Source organism: Drosophila ficusphila, unplaced genomic scaffold, assembly GCF_018152265.1.
Source record: "Drosophila ficusphila isolate 14025-0441.05 unplaced genomic scaffold, ASM1815226v1 contig_791, whole genome shotgun sequence".
NCBI classification, from domain to species: domain Eukaryota; kingdom Metazoa; phylum Arthropoda; class Insecta; order Diptera; family Drosophilidae; genus Drosophila; species Drosophila ficusphila.
The window spans coordinates 14511975-14526853 of NW_025064737.1; the positions used below are offsets into that span (position 1 = coordinate 14511975).

Here is a 14879-nt window from a genome sequence, read left to right on the forward strand (position 1 = left end):
TCTTGTTATCGTTGCCTTTCGATCGTCGATAATTAAGTCGGGGGTGTGTATGCCCGCCCATCCCCCCTCTGCGGCTAAATAGGTTAGAATTATTGAAGCTCTGGTGCTCTGCATCGTCTCTGGTTTAATGGACAAATCAAATTGTCTAATAGTAATCCAATTTACTTGATTCGAGCTGGTGCCAAGCATTTTAATTGGTGAAACAAGTGCAAATCAATGATGAAGGAGTGTGGAAAGTTATGGGCAAACGTTATTGGTTCAAGTCAATCCTTAATAGCGTAACGATACTGTTATTATTTTATAACTTTATCAAAGTTCCATCTAAAATCCGCATTTCAAGTTTTTGCAAATCAAACATTAAAGAAATTTCGAAGGTTTTTGAATATCTTTATTAAATAAATTAAAACAAAAATAATTGTTGTGACGATAATGAGAAACTCAAGTTAAACTCGATTTTCAAAAACTAACAATCAAAAATATCTGACATAGTTTTTTCACACTATTCCGAAAGTGTGAGAAAAGTTATACTTCAGATTCATATGCTATCTTAATCTAATCAATTTATATTTGTTGGCAATAAGGTGTTAATTGTTTGTGAATTGCTAAACTATAAGAGTGTGCGATCTATTATCAAATCAGACAGGAATTTGAATAAACTGCAGCTGAAGTCCAAAAAGTCCATAAGAATTGTATATGTAGACAAGTTGAATAAGAATGCCATAATACTAAAAGAAATGTATATTTGTGTATATATAAATTTTTAAGAGAAATTCCGAAATGCGTACGCACTGGATTCGTATCCGAAGTCATGGGAAGGATTCCGGAGGGGTTGGACAGGGGCGTCGGAAGGGGGCCGCCATGACATGCGGGCAAGTTTAAATTGATCTTAACGAAGCTTAATTGATTGCGACTGTGTGGGCATGTGCGTGTGAGCAGTGTGTATGTTTGCAAGAGTGTGGGATACACTTGACGAAATTTCCAAATTGCCAATACCATCTATCGAATGCAATACAATCAAAAAACTTCACAGCTTTGAGCAGTGTAAGGGAGACAAACATTTTTGCTTTGCGGGTACCAAAGAATCTGTGAAACGGATCCAATCCCATTTAGAACGTTGGAAATACTCTTTTGAGTCAGAAAAGACAGCAAAATAAGAGTAAATTATTGCCAAACACGCTAAGCACTCCAAGTTTATAGTTTTTTATTTCAGATATCAACTGGTTTCATTGTTCACCACACACTAAGCGTAGATCTGTTTAATCTTTGGACTTAAGAAGAACGATTTGCTAAGGGAAGTATGCCAATTCACAATGGGCGCTAATGAAGTACACGGTTTTGTGGGGATGGGTTTGGATAATCCAGAGTCGCTTAGGCGTTGGCGAAGTCAATGCCCTTCTGGATGTTCTTCTTCAGCTCGGGAATGGCGGCCTCCAGCAGCTTCTTCTCGTAGTCGTTGAGCTTGGGCAGGCCGAGGTTCTCCTGGACGCCGTTCTTGCCCAGCACCAGGGGTGTGGAAAAGAAGGTGGCCTCCGTGACGGTGGACTGAACGTACGAGCACTCGATCACGTTCTTATCACCGTTCAGACCCTTCAGCAGGGAGCCGGCGAAGCGGGCACCAGCGTAGGCCATCGATAGGGTAGCGGAACCAGCTCCGGCCTTGGCCTTAACGACCTCGGTACCGGCCTCCTGGATGCGCACGGTCAGCTTCTCGATGGTGTCCTGGTTGCCCTTGAACAGGGGCTGGCTCTGGGACAGCACGGGCAGGATGGTGACACCGGAGTGGCCACCGATCACGGGAATCTGCACAGACTGGGGATCCACACCCAGGGCATGACCGATGAAGGCGCGGGCACGCACCACATCCAAGGTGGAGACACCGAACAGACGCTTGGGATCGTAGACACCAGCCTAGAAATTCAGATTGTATAGAACGTTAGGAATCTTTAATGAAATTTCTCTTATCTTATCTCACCTTCTTCAGGATCTCGGCAGCGATGGGCACGCAGGTGTTCACCGGGTTGGTGATGATAGCCACCAGGGCCTTGGGGCAGTTCTTGGCAATGGAGTTGGAGATGTCCTTGATGATGCCGGCGTTCACGTTGAACAGGTCATCACGGGTCATTCCAGGCTTGCGGGGGACACCAGCGGGGATGACCACCACATCGGATCCTGCAAAAGGTAGGCGAAATCGTATTTGTCACTAATAAATCGACTTCAGATTTGAGCTTTGCTCTTTTATGGGTTCAATCTCAATAGCTACTGCACTGATAAGTAGCTGCTTTTGATTACGTCGTTATAAATACCAATAACCTTTCTACGGCTTCAAAGTTGGTGCTATGATAGTGTATAGACTTTGTGGCTTATCTTATCAGAGCATAAAAGGTGGTTCATGCAAATCACAAGAAAAAGCTTTGCATTTATATGAACGATATTTTTCCAGATGGTATTTATCCAAATTTACAATGCAGTTTAAATTGTTGGTAAATTTATTAAAATGAAATTTCTCTATTTGTTAAGAGGGGAAATACAATTAGAAATTTTTTTTTTTCGAAAAATTTTTTTTGGCTTAATGTACTCCAAATATATCTGGGAATAAGCCTTTAAAAGGATAAAGCCGTCCGGTACTTATTTTCAGAGTTATACGCAATTTAGTGAGGGTGTGTCATATGGCGGACATGCACAAAAGTAAACTTTAAACGCTTCTCCTGAAAAGTCGTGTTTTCAAAGTCGCCGTGCAATGTACAGCTCAGAGATTTTATTTTAATCGAATGCGGTTTTTTGCATTATGTTTGATATTAAATTCTCCACACCATGAATATAACGGTTTTTCATATTTGTTTGTTATAACATGTTTTTTTTACAATCAAAGTCAAAAAAATCGTTTTTTTTGAAATTTTTTTTAACCTAAAATTTTTTAATGAAAAAATAATTTTTTTAAAATATGGTTTAATTCATGGTGTGCGCGGTAGCTTTAAGTTTAAAGCCCAGTTGCTGTTTTTTGTTTAAGTCGTGATCCTGGACCTGGAGACTGCACGGCGCAAAGTCCTTCCCTAAAAACACGACTCTACATTATTGATCATAAATGGGCTTAATTACAATATTTTTCAAAAAACTTGACTGACTTTTATTGCTCAATAATTACCTAATAACATGCAAAAAGAATCACTAAGATTCATTTAATACCCTTCTTGCAATCCACTCCCAAAGATAGCCCTCATTTCAGGCCTTCTAATTGTATTTCCCCCCTTAATTAGTAATCTTTTTTAATTCTCTATTTTTCATATTTTTCCTAATATTACATTATTGTTTTGACTTTGATATTATCTAATATCTTAGCTATTCTTAATTTTGGTTGATGATCAATGCTAATTATTAATAATTGTTTACGCAGAGCTAAAAGGCCTTTTCTTGAATTTTTTGAATATGTTTATTCTATTTTATCTACTTAGTTTACGTAAAACATCTCAATCTGAATACCTTTACGCAGTAAATATTTGTCAAAACAAAATCAAGAATTTAAAATATTAACTAAAAATGTAGCAAACTCAAAGTTTGATTGTCTCTTAACCGTGACTGATAGCCGTGGGCTGATCCGCACCCCCCGCAACCCCCTGCAACGACTGCTAGCAAATTTTCCGCTCGTAGCCGCGCATCGCACATAACCTCACTCGCGACCCCTGCCCTCTACTCACCCTTCAGGGAATCGCCCAGCTGGTCGGCACCGATGAACCCGGCGGTCTTGCTCTTGGTGTCGATGTGCGACAGATCGGCGGCCACACCGGGCGTATGAACGATATCGTAGAGGGCCAGATCGGTGACCAGGGGATTCTGCTTCAGGAGCAGCGACAGCGGCTGGCCAATTCCTCCAGCGGCGCCGCAAACGGTCACCTTGTAGTTGTTCTATATCGGAAAATATATCGTGCATTAGATATACATATGTACATATACCACGGATGACGGTGTTATGTCCGGTTTCATAATTATTGGCTCGAGATGCACTATCTCATCCGCCTATGTTACGTAAACAGTTGCAGTGAAGGGGGCTAATTCTAGCCGGGTTTTTGGGAACCAATGCTTACCTGCTGGCCAACCGAGAAGGTGCGCACTCCCTGCAGGGCCAATTGCTTCGTCACTTGCTTCAGCATATTTGCAAGGTTATTTGTTACAAAATATTGGTTAAACAATTAAACGAGAGCAGTTCTGCCAGCAAAATCCCACAGGCCAATGAAACAGATTTGCGAATCTTTATTGTTGTTGTTGTTGCAGTGGCGGGGGAGAGCAGAGTTGCTTTTGCTTTAGAGCTTTCACTTGAACGGAAAGCTTTTGATTGAATAGATTTTAACTCAAATTGTCCGTTTAAATAGTTTAATAAGTCTAACATGTTTAAATAAGAATGTTTGATGTCTTTTTCTTTTTAAAGTTTCTTCTCTCTTTTGAAAAATGGCTTACACTTATTTCATTGCACGTATTGATATTTATAAATTTAAATTTAAACTTGCATATATCGATATATTGCATTAGAGCTACAGCAAGAACTGCTAACTCAGTTGCAGCAAATTGTAATAGTTCTCAACACTTCTCTTTGATTGTTTTTAGTTTTTAACATAATTGTTTATTGTTTTCCGCTATATTAGGCATTTTAAGAGAATATAATCAAAAAACCGCCATTAAATTTAAATATTAAAATAATTAAGAAGCTGTACATGATGATATCATCTAAAGCTTTAACTAGGTGAAAAGAGGGGTGATGTGAGATGAATAGAGGCCACAGACTGATTGTTTTTCTTTATTCATTAACAATTAAAATCCATTTGCAGTTGAACATTAGATGTTAAACCGAAGTCTCGAATAGCCAATAATTTAAACTGTTGAAGGTATGTATCCACCAACATACATGTATACACAGACTTACAAATTTCCACCATTTAGACAACTCAATACAAACGACAAAGATGTCATCTTTGCGCCTTAGCCAACAGCAACGCGACCATCTTAGCCTGCTCCGAAGACCCGCTGGCGATGTAGTCGAGCTTTGCAAGTCCGCCTTCGATTACCTGATAAATGGGCCAAACCCCGATCGCTACGAGACTCTGGCCAAAAAGTACTCAGATGCGGAAAGCCCGGCGGCAGTACAACAGGCTGTCGAAGGGCTAATATCCCTGCTAATCAGTGCCACCACCCGGGTGAGCGGGAGCTCAGTCAACATGCTGGCAATCCTGCGGCAGACATTCCCCGATCTTGGCGAAGATGTACTGGAGGTCCTCGAACAGTTTGTCACCAGCAAGCGAAACTTTGTGGAGGGCTCAATCAAGTCAGCTAACATTCGTGCCTACCGGCTGGTAAACCTGGACTGGCGACTAGAGGTGCGGACCGCATCACGGAGCCTTCTCGACCAGTGCCAGGTGGTGGTGACTATGAAACTATACTTGCATACTGAACCGAAGAACGAAAACCGTGAACTCCTAGCAGTTGACATCTTGGGACGCAGCGAACAGGAACTGCAAGCCATGCAGGAGGATGAGCGATTGCATCGAAAGGATATGCTGGTACAGACTGATGTCAGCAGTCTGGTGCACATGATCAAAACACTAGAGGACGCCCTAGCCGAGTCCAAGACGCGGCGCATTCGCAACATAGTCGATGCCATTCACTGAAATGGCTCCAGAACTCATGCACTTGTTAACGCTAATTTTATCAGGACCAATTTATTACAACTAAAGCTAACTAGAAAAAAGACTGTTTATTGCGTGGCCGCCAGAGCTTCGGCGGCGGCTGTTTTCAGGGCAATCTTCTTGCGCTGGCGGTTCTCCTTCTTTTCCTCGGGTGTTTTGCGCAGCGCCTTGACGCGACGCGTTTGAATGGAGCCCGTCTGTTGCTTGCCCAGATGGACGCGTCCCTTCGTGTTGCCCAGGGCATCCGTGCTGATGTTCTTCTTCTTTCCAACCTTAAGTTGTTTGGGCTGCTTGCGTGACTGCTTGTACAGATCCTCGCTAGCAATCTTGGTGCGACGAATGGCAAAATCGGCCGAAGGTCCAATCTCCTCCAGTTCGATGCGCGGCGTCTTCTGACCGGACTTCTTAAGCAGAATTCGATAGGATCTCATCAAGATGTTCATATTGTCCGTTACGGTGAAGCTGAGAACATGTTCGATGCCCTGCAGACGAATCGAATCTACCTTCTCACGCTGAAAAGTGTCAATGAACAGGTTTCGAAGACGTCTCAGTTCCTCGGTCTGCGCCCATTTGGGTCCATTGAACACAAGGCAGGGCTTTACACAAGCACCAATTTTTTCATTCTTAAACTCGGAAATCGCCTGATACCGCTTGATGCCCAACTCAAACATGTCCAGCACCTCGTTCTCAAAAATCCTGCCCAGAACGATGTTGTCAGGTCGCTTCTTTGAGGTGGAACCAAACGAAAACAAAGCGGCATCGTTTTTCATAGTCAAGCTGCAGGGAAGAGTAAAATGTTTTATTGAAAAAAAGATTGCCACAATGAAGAATTCCTCTAAACTTACAACTCCAGTGAAGAGGGGTCGTCAAAGGGTGTTATGTCGTTTTTGCGGTTTAGGACTTTCACGAGCGGCTTTTTCAGAGCCTGCAGATCCTTCATGCACAGCTTTACGTTGCCACCGCATTTCCGTCCGTCCAAAAACAGCATTGTGCGGGCGGATTCAATCAGTTGCGGCTCCCTAGCCAGCAGGACCTTCTTTCCCTTACGGGTTTTGGGTTTCCTGAATAAATAATCGTATTTATTTGGTTGTATTTTACTATTTGTGGTTTATAGCTTACCTGATGCGTAAAAGCGACATATTCAAATCCTTCTTTAATAAAAATCAAGCAAACTAAAATTCAACAACGCACGTGTAAATACGCCGCTGGTTAGAGATGGGCAACATTGATGTCACTATCGATTAAATCGGCGGTTAATCTATTTCTTTTTGATTGATTGTTTTTGATGTTAGATATTTACATTAATATAGGGTGAATCGACACAAATTTGTTATATAATAAACATACTTGTAATTAGCGTAAATTATACAAACTTTAAACATGAACAAATTTGTTTCCGTAAAAGGATACTGTTCTCAATATGTCTTCGCAACCTGCAGGCAACAGTTGTCATTACCCACGAGCAGTGTTGTCATTCACCACGAAAGACAGTTACATGTTCACTAGTCCGCTTCTTCTGCGGTTGTAAATAAAACCTTGGGCAATGTATAATAATGCTTCGCAACGGCCAAAATCAAGCGCAATTTCTGGTCCGGAGTCTTGGGCAGCTGGCGCGGGGAATGGCCAGTGTGAGAAAGACCACCAGTAAGCAGGAGAAGACGAAAACAAAACTGCCAAAGCGTCCGACCATTGAGATGCCGTTAGAAGAGCCCTTAAATGCCAATTATTTGGCTAAAAATTTAGGTAAGCAACCATTCTGGAAGGGATTTAGTCAATTTATATAATGGCCTTATAGGTAGCAGTTATCGGGCCTGGGCGACTGCTCTGGAAAAGCACCCCGAATTGAAGACTGTAAAGCGGAAGGACCTCCATAACTCCTACGAAACGCTAAAATCTCTGGAGTACAGCGTTGATGACATCCTAGGAAAGCCCATGATCATCTACTATGGGGCCACCACGCTAGCCAATCGCCACAGTGTCCTGCAGGAGTGCGGTTTTGATAACATTACGATCCAGACGTTGGCAAAATATGTCACGGTGGTCAACAAACCCATAAAAGTTCTCAAGGCCCATAGATACATACCCTTTGATTTAAAAGTGGCGGAGCGCCTGGCGGAATTGTTTACAGATATTAAACTGCCAGTGGATTTGCGAGAGCTGGATAGCGAAAGCATTACATTAAAGAGCCTGAGGCAATCCCTGCTAAACGCTTACCTGCGCGAACGCCTTCAGATGGACGACAGTGATCTCCAAAAGCTGTGGCGCGTATACTCCCGCATCCGCCACAAGAGTTTTCGCGCCGTGCAGGACACCGTAGAACTACTGACCAATGAGCTGCATTTTCCTGCCGAGCGGCTGAGGAAAAACAGCTTTTTGCTTTATTCTGAGGCGGATAACGTGAGACGTATCCTGAAGGAGATACCTACCATTGACTCGCAGGACATTCGGGAAATCGGTTTCCGACGACCCAAGATTTTGATGTCCACCTGCGATAGCTTGAAACAAACTCTGCAGTATGTGAACTCCTTTGGAATCAGTGAGGATGCCGTCCTGCGCTGCCTGGAGGTGCTTACCCTTGGCCCGGATACGGTGCTGGAGCGACTGAGGGATCTGCAGGAGATTGAGGAGTTTCAGGTGCTAGGCACCAACCCGCGAGTGCTACGACTGGTGCACTACCAAAATAAGGCGCGACTGCGTCTGGATTACCTTAATCAATTGAAAGTTCGCTGCGCCTCCCTACACATCCTTTCATGCGGCTCCGAGGCGTTTGCAAAGTAAGTATTTATATGATTGGCAATCCATTTTCCTTTTTTTAACACATCAGCCAAAACAGATTTGCCAGAGATGGTTCGGATCGCACCAAAGGTCGCGATATCGTAGTCTACTTGGGAAATGTTTTATCCAAGGATGTGCAAGTGCTTCGCAATCTGCTCTCCCGCCATCCCAACTGGTGCCACATACCTCTGCTGCATGTTAAACAGTGCCTGGAGTACCTCCGTAGCAAGAAGTTTAAGCTGAATGAGATCTTTGCCAACATCCACTTGCTTCTTTATCCCATGTGAGTGCTGAAGTGATTTCATCAACGAATTACTTGTAATACATAACTACAATTTTCCAGAAAACGCATTGAGGAGAAGATGCTTTTGTTGCAATCTCCGGATGCCCAGGAAGAATTGCAGTTGCCTGTGGCGGATTTTAATTCACTTAGTAACAACGAGATTCTGACTCTCATCCTTTACCTTATCGAATCAGAATTTCACTTCACTGGTGACGGCATCTGGACGGAGCAGCACACACATCATGTAGAGAACTTCAATAATCTTCTCCCCGATTTCCCCGAGAGCCTCAACAAGGTTTACAAATACGGAGTGAAGCCTGCCGATAAGCTGGTCATGCAGCATTTGTAGGCACTACTTATAAATTTGTATAAAGATTGTTATTAGAATTTAAAAATATTTTTGAATCCAACTTTAAAGTTTTATTTGTTTTTTTGTTCTATTATTTATTCCGATTCCAGCTTCAGAGCGGCTAGGTTTGTTTCTGTTTCTGTGATCAGTTCATCCTCGTTCACCTTCAAGGGAGAGTACTTCGCCCAAAAAACTTCATCATCACATGCTGGCAGGGATTCCTGTGGAAAAGTGTGCAACGATAAATCATTGAATACGTTGGTGGTCTCGTAGTCGTCCTCTAGCGGAGTCTCTGTACAATGTTCAACTATCCTCATTATATGGTCATTCTGACTTTTTCGATTCATTGTCAGCATTTCAAAGCTGTTGGAGATAAGAAAAACATTGGGCAGTGTTTCTCGTTTCCAGTTGGACCACAAAATATTGTGCATCAGTGCGTATGGGCAGTGGGGGAGATAATAGAGCGTTGGAACTGTGGCCTCATGCTTTCCCGCACAGTCTTCGCTCATTACACAGCCGTCAAACAGGTTGATCAATTCTTTCTCGGTGTCTCTAAAGACGGGATCAAAATAGAGAGCATCTTTAATTTTGTGGTGCCGTTGCAGTCCAATCACGAAAGCGGCCTGATGAAGGGCATGGTAGGTGCGGGAGAATGGTCCAAGACCCAGGCAGACAATCCGTTCCAGTGACGTTTTAATGCCCTCCAACTGCTGCTGCAGCGCTTCCATGGTCACAAGGAAGTAGTCGCTCTGAACCATCTCCGTGCATAAGTTCTCCAGGCGTCTAAAATTAGTTGAAGCCGTTAGAATTATCGAGTATGGTGCACGTTGCATACTTACTCCTGAAACTTTTCCACATTTACATCCGGACAGTCTTTTAAGTAATCGCTTTCGGACTTGTGGCGGTCCCGCCGCCTAAGGCACTTCCTTGCCATCCATTTTTTCCTCGTAACCACCTGGAAATCCTCGCCAGAGTTCGACATTCCAAAAAGTAAATAAACACGTTTCTTCTTCTTTCCACTTCGCTTTGTGTGACTGTTTTTCTCAAAGATAATTTACACATTCATAAAATTTGGAAACTTTTAAGATATCTTATCAAAGTAACTACATTCTTTTATCAAAGCTCTATAAACTTGCCGAAATAATAAAATTGACAAAGCAAACAAACATGAAAATAATAAGATGAATTTTTACCAATAATTAGCATTTCGTTTTTGTAAGTGTATCAGCTGTTTTCTGTGCTTCCTCTTCTCACAACTTTATTTTAGTTGTTTTGCTCGCCATGAACGATCCAAACAAAGCTATCAGCGTGAATTTATCCTCGCTGCTCAGCTTAAAGGCAGAATTGGTGAGAAAGCAACATGAGGTCAAGATGGCGAAGGCCACAAAGGCATCAGCCGCAGAGTTCCGGCCGAGCAAGAGCAGCGGTGACAAGGAGAAGTCTGACGATCGCGGCTACAAGAATGTCGCCAAAAGTGGCGATGGCGCTAAAGTCTATGAGGCGGAAGACCAAGCCCAGCTGGACAAGTCCCGGCGTGTCCTAGAGGCTAAGAGTAAGTTCTACGACCGGATGAGTCGTAGCGGCGGCAGTCTGAACTCCGATGACAACTGCCTGGTGATGTTCAATCGTAAAAAGCAGGAGGCGGACCAGGAGGACCCACCCCAAAAGTTTGAAACTCGACAAAGACTAAGCAGCAGCAGCAGTTCCAGCGAAGACGAGACGGGCCAAGACGATGACGAGGTGGAGTACGTTGATTGCTTGGGCCGCACCAGAAAGTGCTTAAGAAAAGATTTGGCAGAGGCTCAACGTCGCGACCGCCAGCTGGCCGAGAGCATGCCGGAGCGCCTTGATCAGACCAAGGCCAACTGGATGATAGACACCAAAGGTTGCCAGGATAATGCTCACAACAGCGACGACGACGATGGCGAGTCCTTTATTGGACCACGGCCCACAGAAAGTGTTTTCAGTGATGCGTTGTCCACGATGACCAAACACGACGAGCAGCGCATGAACTGGGAGCGAAAGGAGCAGGAGAATGTCGAGAAGCCTGATGTTCACTACCAGGATGTGTTCTTTGACGAGGCGCGCACTCATGGCGTTGGTTACTATGCCTTCTCCACGGACGAAGACGAGCGTCGAAAGCAGCAGCAGGAGCTGGAACAGGCCCGCAATGCCACGACCGAAGAGCAGAGACGACGGGACGAGATGCGTGCCAAGCGGGATAGCCTCGTGGCCGACCGTGTGCTGGCCGCCAAAAACAGAATTCGAGCACGCAACGGCTTGCCTCCAATTAGCAAAGAGGAGTATGAGCGGGAGGAGCGGCAGAAGAAGGAGGAATCGGCAGCCGAAGCAGCTCAACGTGAACGAGAGGAGCAGAAGAAGAAGGCAGCCATCGAAAGAAAAAAGGCTAGGGAGGAGGCTGAAAAAGATGAACTACGCAAAGATCACGTTCGCGATTGGGACAAGGATAAGCCAGGTGTGGCCAAGCGAGTCGATTCGGATGGCGATGAATCCCCAGAAGAGGAATGGAAGTACAAGTCCGAACGGCTGCCCATGTCCCAGGAGGAGTGGAACGAGAAGCAGCGCGCCCAGCGGCAGGCAGAATTTGCTCCCATGGCAGAGCCGGTTCCCCTTAAGCGCAGCAACTTCAGCAGCATGCCACCGCCTCCGTCTTCCTTGTGGCAAAGCGGCCAGGAGCCGGAGTTCAACAATTTCCATAGCACCAAACAGGAGAAAAAATTCCAGCGACGAAACTATACAACCAGCAACGAAGATGATAACGACGAAGAACCCAGTACATCCACTCGTGGCCTGGGAGCTGCCATACCTCCACCTCCTGGCCTAAATGACGCTATCCTACCCCCGGCAGCAAAACGACCCAGATCGCAAGCCGAGTTGGAGCGCTCCATCGAGGCTGGTCTGAAGTTCCTTCGAGAAACCTGCGATAAGGGCGTGCTCGGCAACAAGGCCACGTGGACGGCCAAAGCCGATTACTAAATTAAGTCAAAGGAGCGTACCCTTCATTTATAGTTTATTACTTTGTGTAAAGAATACTTTAGAAAAACACAATACGCCTAGACAAACTATCTATTGTCTGGGGTCTTTGAGCTAATTTCAACAAATGTATTGTTAATTTTAGCTACGGCTAGAATAGATAATGCTTTCTCACAATTCCTGTCGAATTCTATGACCCTGTGCCCAATTCCCTTTTCGGTACGACTAACGTAATGGAATTTATACTTTTTGGAGAAGTCATTTCGAATTTTTGGAATTTGTGTATTCAAGAATGTAGATACAACATTAAAAACGGAAAACAACAGAAAATCAAATTCAATTTCTACTCTAGTTTGGCCTTGGTTGGATTGCTCATTCAGTTGTAAAATTTAAAACTAAGATAAAATAAATTAATCATAAAGTGTTAACTATGACGACACAAAGTCCTATCTGGGACGCAGGGTCAAGAAACTGGATGCTATCGAAACATACAAAGTCTTTCTAGGCTAATGGTAATATTTACTAGCTTGCATATAACTAAGGGTTAAGTGAGAATCAACTGGAGCACGCTATCTGAGCTGGAATATTATTGGTAATTGGTGTTTTGGGCAGACAGCAAGGGTTCCATTTCGGTTGCAGTGTGGCCTAGAGCATGTCCCGATCCACCATATCGATAACTATCTCGGACATCTTCTGGCGACACAGATCGTTGGGTGGAAAATTGAGCGCGGGCGCTCCGACATCCTTATCAATATCGTCATTTCGTTTCAAATACATATCCGGGGCATCCTCGGAGGAGCAGGTGCTAATAGGAATGATGTCCATGGCCAGACCAAGAGCAAACCGTCCGTAAGTCTTCAGCTCCTCGGCGAAACTAAAAAAACGGGTGTTTATCTAATAGTTATTTCAATGTATTAATAATTTGCTTACAGATCCTGCAGCTTCTCCAACGTGTCACAGTGAACCGGCAAAGTCGTGCAAAGGATTTGGAGCCATCGGAATAGCTCCTCCGTGTACGTTTTGAGCAGTGTCTGCAGCTGGGTATCTCGCATCTCCTTGGTGGTGCAGCAGTACAGCAGATTGGCAATGTCCAGGGCGATGGAGCTGTAGCGTATCAACTGGAAGTCAATCAGGGCCACATCCAGCACCCGTTGAGGATCCTTTGTGTCGTAGTGGTACAGAAAGTTGTTCACCCAACAATCACCATGGCAGATGGCCGAAAGTGGGGACTCGGCGCTGGCCAATTGCACCATGCGGCCGAAGAAGGAGGAGCTCTCCGCAAAGTTGCTTATGGCCAGGACATACTTTGAGTCCGCAGGCAGCACATCGGACACCATTTGAATGGCGTTCTTCGTGAGGCGTTCGTAGTAGTTTCGATACCAACTCGTGTTGGCCGTGCAGAATATGCCCTCACTAATCAAGCTGCACAGTTTGTTGAACTCCAGCGGGTTCTCGAACTTATAACCCAGACTGAGGGCGTGCAGCTGGGCCACCTGCAGCAGGACGGACTGCGTCTCCTCCACACTGAGGCCTTTGTGCCGGTCGGTCATCTGGAATCCCCGTTCTCGAAGATCCTCTGTTTCAAAACATTTAAATAGTGATCAATTTCATCTAGATATTAAAAACAAATTATGACAAATTTACCCATTATAAGCAGATCATCTCTGGCCGAATAGCACTTGGGAATGGCATTGAACACGGGTGTGCCCTGGTCAGTTTTGCTGGCCTGGAACTTGAGCAATTCCGGCATGATGCTGTTATAGAATTCCACCTCGTTGCTGTGGAGGGATGGGACATGAGGGATTTGGATAAGAACGCGGTGCAAGTAGAACTCACCGGAAAAGCTTATCGCTCTTGTAGGCTTCTCTGGCCACCAGACTTTCCGGCAGAACCTTGCAGATGACGTTCTGTTCCCATTTGAGACTCCGTCGTTTTCCTGTGAGTTTTATACGATAAAGGGCCGCCGTATAGTTGTCACCCCGGTCAGAGGCCTGGGCTAGCTGCAAGCATAAGGACATGTTGCGAAGTGATTTCATAATCATAATTTTGCCGTCCTTCTATATCCCTACCTCAAAAGCATCAATCTGCACTTCCGGTTCCACGTGCTTAAAAATGTCCTGGAAGGCCTCGAGCGACAGGATTTGTTTGCCCTCCACGGCGTTTGCCGCTCCCATTCCGGTTGTCGTTGTTGCAGTCTCCGTAATTCCCATTTTCCCCAGGAGTCCTGGCTTCTACGGAGAATCTTTTACTGATTATTTGACAACAATGTCTTTTAACAAATTGCTGGGCTGCACTTTTAAGTTCTCGTTGTTCGTTTTTAAAGTTTATTCATCGATTTTGCGCGAACATGTGTTCTTTTCTCACTACTATGTGCTTCTCTCCCCCCATTTGCCGTATCCTTTTGTGCTTTCGTCATCCTTTACGTCGTTACAGCCCTGGCTATTACGTTACGTAACTTTTACTTACGTGCGCCAGTGCTGCCACTCTTTGTTATTTTTAAAGTATGCCTTAAGTGACAGATTTCTGTTTGAAAATAAAAAGGTTTGTATTATTTATTTGTGCTTTTTATTTATGTATGTTTTTTAGCTCTTATAACTTTATTAATTTTGAATTGAAGTTGAATCAAATTGCTTACAGATTTTTTAAGGAGGGAAGTATTGCCAAGGGTCTCCAATTAGAGCAGATCCAAATTAAATTCAATTTATTTAAAAAACATAGAATATTCACATAATATTAAGGCAAATTAAGGAACATGTTTACTAAAACTGAATACTAATGAATTTCAAACCAATTCATGAATTGTACA

At 44.1% G+C, this 14879-nt stretch overlaps 7 protein-coding genes across 8 annotated transcripts; 3 read left to right on the top strand and 4 right to left on the bottom strand.

The window, feature by feature from the left end:
* Positions 1-1184: 1184 nt before the first annotated feature.
* On the bottom strand, positions 1185-4251 carry LOC108087368 (malate dehydrogenase, mitochondrial). Its single transcript, XM_017184709.2, has 4 exons — positions 4080-4251; positions 3693-3900; positions 1973-2169; positions 1185-1908 (listed from the first exon to the last, which is right to left on the bottom strand). The coding sequence occupies exons 1-4, from the start codon at positions 4143-4145 to the stop codon at positions 1369-1371; spliced, it is 1011 nt and encodes a 336-aa protein (XP_017040198.1). The 5' UTR covers positions 4146-4251; the 3' UTR covers positions 1185-1368.
* Positions 4252-4561: 310 nt separating this feature from the next.
* On the top strand, positions 4562-5729 carry LOC108087289. 2 transcript variants are annotated; one of them, XM_017184599.2, is made up of 3 exons: positions 4562-4749; positions 4818-4874; positions 4930-5729. In XM_017184599.2, exon 3 carries the CDS (start codon positions 4953-4955, stop codon positions 5652-5654), a length of 702 nt encoding a protein of 233 aa, XP_017040088.1. In that variant the 5' UTR covers positions 4562-4749; positions 4818-4874; positions 4930-4952; the 3' UTR covers positions 5655-5729. The 2 variants fall into 2 exon arrangements, with proteins under 2 accessions (XP_017040088.1, XP_017040087.1); XM_017184598.2 differs by having other exon boundaries at positions 4562-4732.
* LOC108087287 (ribosome production factor 2 homolog) lies at positions 5687-6911 on the bottom strand. The gene is made up of 3 exons (XM_017184596.2): positions 6792-6911; positions 6518-6733; positions 5687-6449 (listed from the first exon to the last, which is right to left on the bottom strand). The coding sequence occupies exons 1-3, from the start codon at positions 6809-6811 to the stop codon at positions 5741-5743; spliced, it is 945 nt and encodes a 314-aa protein (XP_017040085.1). The 5' UTR covers positions 6812-6911; the 3' UTR covers positions 5687-5740.
* A 232-nt stretch (positions 6912-7143) lies between these two features.
* LOC108087286 (transcription termination factor 5, mitochondrial) lies at positions 7144-9147 on the top strand. The gene is made up of 4 exons (XM_017184594.2): positions 7144-7415; positions 7468-8446; positions 8506-8730; positions 8791-9147. Exons 1-4 carry the CDS (start codon positions 7226-7228, stop codon positions 9077-9079), a joined length of 1683 nt encoding a protein of 560 aa, XP_017040083.1. The 5' UTR covers positions 7144-7225; the 3' UTR covers positions 9080-9147.
* On the bottom strand, positions 9124-10083 carry LOC108087288 (SRR1-like protein). The gene is made up of 2 exons (XM_017184597.1): positions 9919-10083; positions 9124-9862 (listed from the first exon to the last, which is right to left on the bottom strand). Exons 1-2 carry the CDS (start codon positions 10059-10061, stop codon positions 9175-9177), a joined length of 831 nt encoding a protein of 276 aa, XP_017040086.1. The 5' UTR covers positions 10062-10083; the 3' UTR covers positions 9124-9174.
* Positions 10084-10322: 239 nt separating this feature from the next.
* LOC108087329 (coiled-coil domain-containing protein 174) lies at positions 10323-12413 on the top strand. Its single transcript, XM_017184660.1, has one exon. It carries the CDS (start codon positions 10361-10363, stop codon positions 12074-12076), a length of 1716 nt encoding a protein of 571 aa, XP_017040149.1. The 5' UTR covers positions 10323-10360; the 3' UTR covers positions 12077-12413.
* LOC108087331 lies at positions 12094-14461 on the bottom strand. The gene is made up of 5 exons (XM_017184661.1): positions 14143-14461; positions 13910-14073; positions 13718-13851; positions 13004-13649; positions 12094-12947 (listed from the first exon to the last, which is right to left on the bottom strand). The coding sequence occupies exons 1-5, from the start codon at positions 14281-14283 to the stop codon at positions 12719-12721; spliced, it is 1314 nt and encodes a 437-aa protein (XP_017040150.1). The 5' UTR covers positions 14284-14461; the 3' UTR covers positions 12094-12718.
* Positions 14462-14879: the final 418 nt, after the last annotated feature.